Source organism: Labrus bergylta, chromosome 3 (assembly GCF_963930695.1).
Source record: "Labrus bergylta chromosome 3, fLabBer1.1, whole genome shotgun sequence".
Lineage (NCBI taxonomy): Eukaryota > Metazoa > Chordata > Actinopteri > Labriformes > Labridae > Labrus > Labrus bergylta.
Window position 1 is genome coordinate 4,343,308 of NC_089197.1, and position 13,030 is coordinate 4,356,337.

Below are 13,030 nucleotides of genomic sequence, written 5' to 3' on the forward strand. Positions count from 1 at the left end.
GTATGCATTTCCGTTACGTCCCTGTCAACCTGCGCGTTGCTTGTTAACGATACTGTATATGTGTGTGTGTGTGTGTGTGTTTTTTGGTTAGGCTGCCATGTGTCTGCATGATTCATCCGCAATGTGACTGACATTACGCACATTTTTTTTTTTTTTTTACCGTAACCAAGAGGTTGTGATTAGCCCGCTCGTTTGGAATAAACGGCTCTACAAAGAGGCAGTGAATGACAGAACGAGAGTGAGAGGGGGCAAGAGAGGTAGAGAGAGAGAGAGAGAGAGAGAGAGAGAGAGAGGGAGTGGGAAGAGAGACAGGGAGCTACGTGACGCCTATCAGCGGCGGAGAGGTTGAGCCGTAGAGGAGGGCGCAGGGCTTCAGTTGTGTCAGCTCTTGATGTGTTGTCCCCTTGTTTTGCGGACTTTTGACTGACGCGATCATTTGGTTTTTATCCCTTCAAGCTTGCCTGTTGCAGCCGCCGACGCCGAGTAGCGAGGATCAGACGGAGGCACGAGGCGCTTTTCAAACCTCCCTTCTTGTGTTTTTTTTTCTACCGCGGAGCACCCCCCTTCTGTTCCTGCTACCCAAACGCGTCCATCCAAAGCCGGAGCGGGCGACACAGCGACCGACGGGGAGAGAGCAGCAGACCGGGGGTTCATTCCCCCTCCCCATTCCTTTTATTTTTTTATTTTTTTACTATCCTCGCATCTGCTGGCTCTTTTTCTTCTGATTCGAAAACTGCACACCCTCCTCTGCTTTCACCCACCCGCCTCGATCTATGTGGGAGCCCTGAGAGCGCACCCAGGGGGGGAAACTGTGTATCAAAGCCTTGAGGATCCCCCAGGCAACCTCGGATCACCGGGGCCACAGAAGAACTCCCAGCCGGACCCCCGCTGCCGACATGCCGCGGAGGAAGCAGGAAGCGCCCCGGCGCGCCTCAGGTACGCACTGGCTTTGGTTTGCGTGAAATGTACTTCTCTCTTCTTCTTCTTCTCCTTCTCTCTTTGTGCATCCCCTCCTCCCCGCCTACCTCATCCACTTACTTTTCATTGATATCTCTCTCACAATTGCCCTAACATTTATGTTCAACAACATATTTTGTTGTGATCTATAAGCTGAAAATGAAAGGGCAAACATGTGGCACACTGTGGATACTTTTCTCAGCTTCACAGAGCCTCGAACACAACTTTTGTTTTCTGATGGGAGACATCTTTTAGTGTGTGTCACTGAAATCACTTCACAATCAGCTAATGTGCAACAGCAACCACTATTCTCTGTTACACCTCCTCTTTTGGGTAGATTTTTTTTATAATTCAAAGAATTTTAACTGCACATTCTCCATCTTTTAATTTAAGAACATCATGTAAACACAACCAACCGTCTATTATTGTGATCATCAGTCAATAAGTAGAGCAGTCATCAACGGAGGACATGAATCCCTGTTTGTCTGAGTTGCTGATTTGAGTTGCTTTTTCAACAAAACATGTCCAAAGTTTGCAGTTTCCAGCCACTTGTGCAAATGCATTTATTTATTTTTCTCTGGAGTCTTCAAATTCAGCCTCTTTGAGGGTTCGAACAGGAAAACATTTGTCACCTTGTAATGACGCTTTGGACAGCTTTAATTTTTGTTTTGTGTTTTAAGACGTGTTTCAAAATGTCTGATGTTAAAGGAAATGATGCTCAGATTATTTTTTCTTTTTGATTTCATATTTACATAAATATTATAAGAAGCGGGTTGTGTATATTTAGATGTAACTGGTTACTTGGAGTAGCCCTAATCACCCTATCGCCTCTCAAAAAGGTCACAGGTCAGCCGCTGCGTACCACTGCATGTCTTTTAGAACTCAGTGAGAACATTTTACGTTCTCCTTTTTCCCCTCTTCTTTATTTCCTCTCAGAGAACTTGATCTTTCATTGGTCCCTCTCTACCTATTTTCACTTGTTTGCGGCGCCTCCCTCCTCCCCCTCGGCTGCTGGTAGATATTGATTGTGGAATTAAGGATCTATACTGTGGAGGTTTTTTGGGAGCCCTGGGGTCAGTTGACTGTCACAGAGGCCCTTTGATGCTTTGCTGATTTCTGTTTGGGACGTCAGATTATCTCCAGAACAGCCCGATGCTGCACGAGAAGTTCATGCTTTTTAGCCACATTTGTCTAAAGTAGTCAGTATGTTTGTATTTTTCCTCTTTTAATTTATTTAAAGCATTATTCTGTTTTACTAATAGGTTGTGTTTGATCGCCTGCCATACACACGTACACAATCGTGTTGCTGAATTATCCTCAACAGGAAGTTGTAAATAGTTCTTATTCATATTATAGTGTTTTTCGGGAGCTCATTTCATCCCTGTTCTATCCGTGAATTAGTTTTTAAAGATTTTGTTACTTTTTACTCTTTCACAAAAAGCTTTTCTAATGATCTGTTATCTGTTATTAGTCCTGATTGTCTGCTCCTTTCAGACTTTCAGACTTTCAAACTGCACTTCAACCCTCTTTGTTTTGCACGAGGTCGTCCATCTGTTTTCTTCCTCCCCTTCTTCTTCTTCTTCTTCTTCTTCTTCTTCTTCTTCTTCTTCTTCTTCTTCATGTTTCTGGGAAAGACTTTTCTCCTCTAGTCTAAAGATTATTCCACAGCCCGGGGAAGGGAGTGTATACTGGAAGAGAGCTTTAATGGACAATTGCCATCTTTGATTTGATGCCTGATTGATCACCTGTCATCTGGCCGAGCCTTTGATCTGTTCATTCCCGATAAGTGTCAATAAATCACCCCCCCCCCCACTCCTCCCCTCCTCCTCCTCCTTTCTCCCCTCCTCCTGTCTCTCGCTCACTCTTGTAGCAGAGAAGAGGCCTGTTGAAGTCACGTCTGGCCTTCACAAACTACAAGACATTAGCACCATCATTTAATTGCAGCTTTGCATCTCGTCTGTGGCGTTAGACTTCCTTCTTCTTCCCAGCTCACCTCAGATGTGACGGAGTTAAAACCCTTTATTTAGATCTTCTCATCAGATCACGGGAGATGAATAATTTGTGTTCATTTACACATTTCCTAGACAAGTTAAATCCATTATGTAGCTTTTGCCCCGCAGTAAATATGGCTTTGAAACCTTTAACTCTATACATATTTATTGCTGTGAATTTTAATTATCTTTATTATGCATGACCTTTAGATTTTAATGTAAGCCGTTTTTGAATCAGTGCAACCTCGTTTGCAACTTTCTGTAACTCCAAAGGAGGTAAAAAGTGGCCTACCAGTACACACACACACACACACACTTTCTAACACACATAATTACATATGAGCAGTGGTGCATGCACATGCTGCAATGACTTCATAGTACATATGTGCAATAGTTTTTTTTTTTCTTGCACACACACACTCACATGGAGTGGTTTGAAAAATGTAACTATTAGCCTAATCGTGAGGCGGAAGACTGGTTTGCTCCATCAGAAGGAGCCGTCAGAGAGACTTTGTTTCATATTTGATTTAATTGTCTGCCCTCTGACAGCCACATTCATCAATGGCCCTAATGGTCAATCAGAGGCTGGCACACAGAGAGAGAGAGAGAGAGAGAGAGAGTCTTATGTATTCTCAGCCCAGGGCTTTACTTGATCAAAATGTTTTAGCCCTAATGGACACAAGGGGAGGAGGGGGAGGGGGGGGCAACAGAATGGGTGGACGGACGGATAGATGGATGGATGGATGGATGGATGGATGGACGGGTTGACTGAAAGCCCTTTTATTCAGCTGGAATGAGCGAGCGAGTGCGCCGGAGAGAAAATGAGGCATTTATTTTCCTCTGATGAGAGAACGAGAACAAACACGAGGCAGGGCGAAAGGAGGAGTTTCATTTTAGGCTATTGGCAGCTTTGGATTTTTCTTTTTTTTTTTTTAACCCTCCTTCCCTTCCTCCCTCCCTTGTTCACAGCTGCAACGTATAATGCTGAGAGGAACTGCATGGCACACACAAAGAGTGATGACAAATTGATTGTGCCGTAGTGATGGCGGGAGTTATGGGAGGATGGCAAATGATAGGCCTTGATTAGGAACTTTGGGGGGGATGCAGAGAACGCTCAGCCCAGCCTTGTTTTTTTTTTATTTCCAGAGCTTACTTTCCTTACTCCTTTCCCTCTCTTTTATCTCCATGATTCACTTCATAGTCTGCATCCAGAAAATGAGCCCCCCCCCCCCCCCCCCCCACCCAATGTGGTTACAGGCAGCAGGTTGCTCATACGGAGCTTCAGTGATTCATTCAACCATCAGATTTGTACAAATGACATAAACCCGTAAATCTGGTGAAAGGTCAGAGTGTTTATGGAAAGGTTCGTTTGGACCTGCTGATTTAGAACCCGTCATGTGTTTTTCATTACAGAAAACAGAACATGTGTGTACCCTCTTTAAGTCTGCTCTCCTGCACAGGAACACAGAGATAGCCTTTCGGTTTTTTTTCGACGGTATCTCCATCTTTTCCAACGATCCCACACACACTCTGCCTTTTTCCTACAAACACGCACGCTCTTCCGCCCGGCGACGGAGCGCACTCAGCTGTCTAAAAAAGAGGAGTTGTTTTGCCAGCTTCATTAGCGTTTTCCTAATTAGCCGAGCATCTGATGGATCTCTGACAGGCCTAATGATTGGAGATGACAAGCTCCGCACACTGTCACGCTCGGCAATTAGGTCTGCGGCATAGTTTGGATGTAATCAACTTGATCTTACACTGTCCTCATTTGCTCCCCCCCTCCCCCTGATCCCTCCATAGACTCGCCTTTCGCCCCAACATAGGTATAGCCGACTCTTTGGACAAAGGGGTTGCTTGTAATTAGAAGGCCGGCTGCTAGTTGGATATGAAGCTAATCCAAGTCGTTAGGAAAAAAACACATTTGTTTCTTTTGTGTGTACATCCTAAAAAATCTCTGGCTAATTTGTGCACACATGTATACGTGCGACACGCATCATTCTCCGAGTGAGGGTGTTTATTTTCGCAGCGCCCAACTTCAGGAAAGGACAAAGCTCCGCCGAGCAGGGGGGCTTTTGTCCGCAGGCTTCAAAGCGAGCCCCCGACCAAACAGATCATTGTTAAGCGAGAGGAAGCTCAAACATCAAACATGCAGAATATTATTTTTTATTTTTTTCACAGTTCCAACTTTTTACATGTCCTCACATGAGCAGCAGCACACCTATTGTTTCACAGCTATGCATTTCAAAAAAGGGAGGATGTTTAGCTGTAAAGAAGCAGCTGCATGGGGTTAACATAGCAACGAGTGTGTGTGTGTGTGTGTGTGTGTGTGTGTGTGTGTGTGTGTGTGTGTGTGTGTGTGTGTGTGTGTGTGTGTGTGTGCCTTCGTCCTATGGAGCCCCGCTGCAGATTGATGACGTTGACACTGGTCATTATTAGCTACTCAATGACACTTTCCCAGAGTGGAAACACCTATCATCAGCATGGTGTCCAAAGAGGCTAAGCATGATTTATGTAAATATTAACATCAAGACAGATCTGGTTCTGTCCGACGGGAGATAGATGGCAGCCGAGGAGGAAAAGCAGCTGATTTCTGTGATTTCTCTGCCTCCGCCTGTGAGTGTGTGTGCATGTGATTGATTGTAGATGAGAGCGAGAGATTAATCATGCTTGATGTGTGTTAACGTTGCACTCGCGGTGGATCTAAGTCGAGATGCAGTGGCCCACTTAGATATACTCACTCACACACAGATTCACAGGGAAGCGGGTACACACTCAACTCGCACATACAATCGTGAAACACACACACACACACATTTGAAGAAGCAGAGGATTTTGCATACATTAAAGCTCATGCATTTGTTTTTACAGTCCATTTTATAACGCCAAGCGACCTCTATGAAAGCAGATGCACTGATCCTGTTAAACAGTAGAACATACTGGCACCTTGAAGCATATCCTTTTGTCCCGTACAGTGGACCATCTAATGAAATATGTCTATATAATGAAGGTAATTAACCTTGTTTATAAAGGTGCTTGATGATTCTGTTAATGATTTCATGAAAAAAAAGCACCTTTCACACAGTCCACCATTAGATTCAGTCACAAAAAACAACACTGTGTCATTTCTGGCAGCTGGAGTCAAGAATTAACATGTGAAGTGTGTGTTTTTATATATAGCAATATTAATGGATACCTAACCTTCAACCTGCTTCAACTTCATGCTTCTTTGAGCGATGTTTAGAGAATTTACCGCAGCTTAGATAAATGAAAACTCAAATTTTTCAAGAAAAAAAAACAAATATGTCATCTTTGTCCTAACATTCCTTTAATCCTCACAGCCATCTCTTGTTTTGTATGTGTGTCCATTGTCAACATCAAAAAGCTTGTAAGAGGTCCTGTAAGACATGCGAGAGGAATCATTCATTGAAAGACGATATTCAGAGGTTACTCGTCCCTGACGTGAAAGTCGTCCACTCAAATTTTCTAATCAAGTGGATTTATTTGAATATCAGCGCTTCACAGTTTCCCCATCTGCAGTCTCACTCATCTGAAAGGTGTTTTTTTTTTATTTTTATTTTTTAATGCAAGGCTTCAACTTTAAACCAGACTCAAACTAAAATGTTTTTTTTTCTTTTTTTAAATGCAAACTCAGACGTTAAATCGTTAAATCTCCTGACAGATCATGCGAGCAAAGGACAATAAAAATGTTGGAGAGGTTTCTTTAAATTGAAGTGAGATTAAAAGAAAACATTTCCATGAACATTTCCAGACTTTGTTGAGGGGTTGTAATAAAAATACAATTTGATGAACTATAGTTCTTCAAATAGAAGTAAAGACAGTTAGTGAAAGGTTGTCATGTTTCAGACATTCACATATTTTTCTACTGCTTTCTTTAGTTTACTTAAATGCACAAACCAAAGGGTCACACTGAGGATAGATGTAATCACATTTAGAAATTAATTTTATGTCAATGTCTCAGATTATGAAGTAGATTTGACTTCATTTTATTTTATTTTGAAATCAAATGGCAAAATCAGTCGTCCTCAGACTCACATTGTTTTTCGACTCATCATGATTTACAAATATTCACCTGAAGTTTTTTTTAACATAATGTGCAAGTTCGTCGGACTCTTTTGACCACGACCATAAAAAAGATGTTCATATTTTCATTCATTTTTTTTTTGTATGCTAGTGACCACCAGCCCAGTGTCAAGTCCCCCACAAGAGGCTGCAGGATAAAATCATTCTGCTGATAGCAAAGATAGCAAAAAAAATTTGATTAACTTTTGTAATTATATGAAAGACTCAAAAACCTTCAATCGAGACCAAATGGGATTTAAATATGGGGTCAAAAGTTTGGAAATAATCGTAGTTAGACGTAATCTTTTTACAAGCTAGCTAACTCAGCCCGGCAAGGTTGAGGTCACACTGCAAAAACATTGAATCTTAGTCAGAGCATTTGTCTAATTTCAGGTCAACAATATTTCATTACATTTATTACAAGCCACATTCACCTGAACAGAAAAAACATCATATTATTAAGATAGAAAAGCAAAAGTATAAGGTTTGAATTGTTTGGAATAAGTGAAAAATATCTGTCAATGCAGCGAGCACATTCGACTGAAGTGTCTTAAAATGAGAAGAAGAATCAGAAAACGTTGGTATGTCATACATTGTCAGATAAATGTGGCTTGTTATAAGTGCAATGCGATATTTTCAACTAGTGATTAGACTAATGCACTTGCTAATATTGTAGTTTTTGCAGTGTAGCCAGTTGTAGTTTTTATTCAGAATAAAAGATCTCTGCTCGCTCTGCGTATCTCAAGTAAATATGCTTTAACTCCCAAATCTGCCTCTGACTAAATCTACCACGATTCCTAACTCTTTGCATGTCCGCTGAGCTGAGAACCCGGTGAGCCCGGGGTCCCTGCGTGCCAGTCTCAGTCCTGCTCCCTACATTACTTTGTGTGGAGTGAGTCTTTCCCAGGCAGCTAACTGACATTGTGATTAGTTATGGCCCTTCTTCTGCTTTTCTCCTCGTGCTCCTGCATGCACCACGCTCTGCCACAATGAACCCCGCAGACGCAGAGAGGGAGAAGATATAAAGTGGGAGAACTGTTGCATAGTTAAATATTCTATCATAGGGAAAGACAGAAAGGTAATGAGATTGTAAAAAAGATTATGTGCACGGGAAAAAAGAGGGAGAGTAGGAGCGAATGAAAAAGCAAGCGAGTAGACAAACGACAATCATAGAGAGAGAGAGAGAGAGACAGACAGAGTGAGAGGGAGGAAAAAGACGGCGAGGGAGGGAGGGGAGCAGAGCCCCCTCTTCTCCTCCTCCCTCCCTCCCTCCCTCCCTCCTTCCCTTCCTTGAGGATAAGTGGCTGATGGTTTATAAACAGTGTTTCTTTCCCTCCCTCTCCAAGAATCTTCCGTCATGGCTCCCATTAGGTTGACAGCTGTCAATTAGAGCTCCCTTGGTCTGGCGCTCTGCACTTTATTGCAGGCAGTTGATGCTGTCATTTTGCTCCCAGTTTCGCCTTGAGCGTTATCACGAGCGCTCAAACAGTCAATAGCTGATGCATCAGCAGTTATTTCTTAAATTGGCTCACAAGGCTGCATCCTTTCCTCGTTTTTTTTTTCTTCACCCCCCCAATTTCTCTGCCTCTCACTCCTCACTCTGCCTCCTCCCTGCTCTCCTTTTTCCCATCCCCAAAGATTGTTTTGTGAGAAGAGACGAATGTGGTGTGCCTGTGGAGGGGTGCATGGGTGTAAAAAGAGTTGAGGAGAGGGTGCACAGGAGAGCGCACACACACACATGTAATGAAATACGCTGTAGACACAGTATCTCCACAAAACAGATCAACAGTTTGAAATATGTCTCTCTATTTCAAGATAGAGGCAGAAGAAACAGACATTACATCTTTTGTGTTTTATTTATTGATTATATTTTAGATGTTAAACCTTATTCTGCTCTTCTAAAATATCTTAAAAATGGCTTTGCTTTTTCATTTTTCTGAACGTCGATTGCAATTAAAGACGCAAAAAGTAAGATACAGGCAAAGCATTGTACAGCGGCATTATTTTTCCACAAGACAAACAAAACAATAAACCTGCTGAAAACAGACTTTTTACACGATTCTAGTAAAAATCAAACACCTGTTTTGTTACCAAGGCAACCAAAAAGGAAAGTCCAACTCTCCTAATATTCGGTTATTTTTTTTGTATTTCTTTCAACCTTTCATTTGATTTCATTGGCAAGGTTTCTGTACTGAAATGAGTTGCTCGTGTTTGTGCCATCGAGACGGTGCTCTCTCACTTTCTCTCGTTTGGGTTCAAATCTGTCGTTTTTTAAAATGTCAGTACTTTTGATCATTAAAATAAAAGAGATTGTCTCTTTTTAAAACACTTGGTATCAAACAGTTTCAAAGCCTAACTTTGTTCTGGACCTATAAGGTTATTGGTCGCATCACAAACAGAAGCCACTTGCTCTGAGGTTTAAATCAAAGAGCATCCTGGGAAATTAGCTCAAACAGGAAATGGAGCGACTGGGCTTGCACACACATGCAGACACACTTCCTGTACTCACACTAAGCAGACATATGTGTATTTACTGTTATGACTTAAGACTCGCCCGGCTGTATTATTAGAATAAGACGTTTCTTGGGTTGGTCTGTGTTGCAGCCCCCCCACCCGGGTGAGGAAATGTCTTAAAATAAAATAAAGTAACGCAGTCATCATGAGAAACAGGCTGCGATTTATGAATGACATCAAGTTTCAATCTTTCTGAGAGGGAAACTTTTTTTAATAGTCAGCCAACGGTTTTTCAACATGACAGGAGCGGCTTCTGTTTGTGGTTAGCTTTATTTTTATAGCATGTACAGCCTGTTATACTTCCTGTCATGCTCAGGAGAGAGGCTAATGTTAGTGTGTGTAAGGGTGTGTGTGTGTGTGTGTAAGGGTGTGTGTGTGTAAGGGGGAGGATCATGCAGTTTAAGGAGCTGCAAGCTAGCAGGACGGTGATACAGTGTCAAGACAAGGTGTGTGTGATAATGTGTGTATGTGTGTGAGTTTGTGTGTATGTGTGTGTGTGTGCGTGTATCTTTTGAGTGTCATCTGGGCTCGGCTCCAGGTCTTGGTTTCTTCTTACCCTCAGTGGGGGTTTGCCTTTATGTCTCTAACGTGTGTGTGTGTGTGTGTGTGTGTGTGTGTGTGTGTGTGTGAGTTTGTGTGCATGCTCGTACAATCAGAGCCACTCATTTCCCTTTCCCACGCAGGCTTTGGCTGAAGCGACTGGCAGCCATCACTCTTGTGTGTATGTGTGTATGTGTGTGTGTGTGTGTGTGTGTGTGTGTGTGTGTGTGTGTGTGTGTGTGTGTGTGTGTGTGACGGTGGCTTTGATGAAAGGCAGGGGAGCCAGTGAGGACCTGTCTGAAGCCCTGGTAATCAGGGCCAGCCCGAGCTGACATCCTTCTCAAGCTGACAGTGCCTTCCTCTTCTCTCCTCGAACACACACACACACACACACACACACACACACACACACACACACACACACACACACACACACGGCTGAATGGTCACTACTCATTCACTGCCATAAGACAGTCCAACATACCTCTGGACCTCCTGTACCGACTCCTTGTTTTTTTTTTAAACAGGACCAGGTGGTGGGAATTATCCTCACTCTTAATCCTCACAGGACAACAAAACTCACTGCACGTGTGTGTGTGTGTGTGTGTGTGTGTGTGTGTGTGTGTGTGTGTGATTTATGAAGGGTCTGTGAGACGAGAGAAATTCTGGTTTGATATGATCTGTTCCTACAAGGGCGTGGTAGGAAATGTACGTGTAAAACCATCAGCATATTCACCTCAGCCTGTGTGTGTTTTGCTCTATTTTGTGTGTGTGTGTGTGTGTGTGTGTGTGTGTGTGTGTGTGTGTGTGTGTGTGTGTGTGTCTGTTTGTGAAAGAGGGCTAAGACCAAGGAGCCAGGTGAGAGAGAGAGAGAGAGAGAGACAGTGAACCATGCAAAAGGAGAGAGAAAAAAGTGAGAGAGAGAGAGAGAGAGAGATGAGAGGAGTGAGGAGGAAGGCTGTTTTATTTTATTCTGCGAGAGGGGCCTGTTGCTAATTAATGTTTCTTGGTCGGTTTCTGTCGGAGCTGAGTAATGTTTTTGATCTTTATGCCTGATAACTGCATACCTAATGAGATTTCAAAGCTGGTGGAGATGGGAGTTGCTGCTCCCTGCAATTATTGACAGATGCCTTTTCTCCGCCACTGGCTGCCGCGCCATAAATCCTTCCTCAGTAATGAGCTTGAGAAGTGCCACCCTGCCAGTGAGCTAATGAAACCGAGCAAGGGGGGCCGCCTCGCCTCTGTGTGTGTGTGTGTGTGTGTGTGTGTGTGTGTGTGTGTGCATGCGTGCAAAAGAGTGCATCACACTTCTCTGACACATTTTTTTCTCTTTAAATGCACTCTGCAGATGTCAGCCACCTCGCCTGCTAGCGACAAAGAGAGAAAAGAGGCAGGAGAGAGATAGTCGACGAGGGGGGGAAAAAAAAGAAATACAAAGCAAGAAGCCTTCGCTCTCTGTTCCTCCACTTTATGAGAAGTTTCAGGGTGGTGCTGGGGGGGGGGCACTCAGGTTACAGCCCCATGTTAAGGCTATTTGTCTGGGTTCGGCTGTTTTATTTGAAATACTAGTATCTCTGTTGCCAAACGGGACTGTGATTGATATTGTTGCAGCCCCCCCCCCCCACCCACCCCCCCTCCGCCGCCGCCGCCGCTGCTCGCCCTGCTCAATTCCTGCAGCTTCTTTCTGCTTTTCTTCTTTTCCTCGATGAACTCTGTCTCTCTGTTACTCAGCCAAGGATCGCAGAGGGCTTGAAGACAGACAGACAGAAAGTGGCACATGTGGGAAAGGCCCCAAAACAAAAAAAAGGAATCTAAAAAAGGGAAATCAGGGCGACCTTCTCTTTTCCCCCAATCACATTCACGCAGGCTGGTGTGGGTTTCATGTATGCGTGACTTCTATATTTGACCGTGCATTGATGCGGTGTGTTTGCAAGTGAATGCGTGCATGCGGATGAATGTACATCGGTGCATGCTTTTTCCCAGAAACAAGACGGGGGGGGGTGGGGGGGGAGAGCAGCGAGCAGACGAGCGGCCCGTCTCACTGCCAAACAGTCGATTTCCCCCCTCTCATCGTCCGCACCATACATCACAGACCCACCCTTCTCTCTTGACACAAAGACGTGTGTCATTTATCAAACGGGGGCCTTGCCAGGGCCTCACATGTGTGTGTGTGTGTGTGTGTGTGTGTGTGTGTGTGTGTGGGAGCACGTAGCGGTGTGATGCTTCTGTGTGTGTGTAGACGAGCACATATGTGTGTGTTTGGTGTGTAGGGCATTCCTTTTCCTCTGCTGCCTCTGAGGTCCACTTCTCCAGGGAGAGAGGGAGAGAGAGTGAGGGATGAAGAGTGAGAAGGAGAGAGAGAAGCGGACAGAAAGCGGGGGGATTACTGGTGCTGAATGAGCGAGTGAGTGTGTGAGAAGTTCGTAGACGAAGAAATCATTTGGACTAGTTTCACTAATGTTTTGGCCCGACTTCTTTTCCATATTTCCCCTTTGGGTTATCGGGGGGGGGTGAAAAAAAAACTGTGTCTGCATTTGATATTGACAAAGCAGCTTTAAATAGTATTTTACACACAATTACTCACATTTCACATCATAAATAAGTATAGATTGTAAATCATACCTCCATTAATCTCCTTGATGCATGTGCAGGCATGCAGTGGTGTTGGTGTGTCAATAACAATCTGTGTATGTCTCTCTCCCGTGCTCATGTGTCTTGGGGGTTGCTCGCAGGCGTGTATCAGTCACGATGTCTTATCTAACTCACACAAACACACACACACACACACATAAACTCACAACCAAGTCTCTCCCATGAGCTAGGGCAGTACAGTCTCTCTCTCTCTTCACTTCTCTCTGATTCAAAGGGAGGCCTTATGGAAGATGGATGCTCCTTAAAAAAAAAATAGCCCGTTGATGGATATGAATCTGGCCCTGCCATTCATCACT

The 13,030-nt window shown here is 43.8% G+C and overlaps 1 protein-coding gene across 2 annotated transcripts in view; it reads left to right on the plus strand.

The window, feature by feature from the left end:
• Positions 1-13,030, plus strand: part of tshz3b (teashirt zinc finger homeobox 3b) — a 41,874-nt gene that overhangs the window by 1,718 nt on the left and 27,126 nt on the right. Inside the window, exon 2 of one of the 2 annotated variants that reach the window (XM_020654245.3) lies at positions 457-936. In XM_020654245.3, the coding sequence (XP_020509901.2) occupies positions 897-936 (40 nt within the window). In that variant the 5' untranslated portion in view covers positions 457-896. Of the gene's footprint in view, positions 1-55; positions 937-13,030 lie in introns of those variants that run through there. The other variant, XM_065952504.1, reaches the window with a different exon arrangement.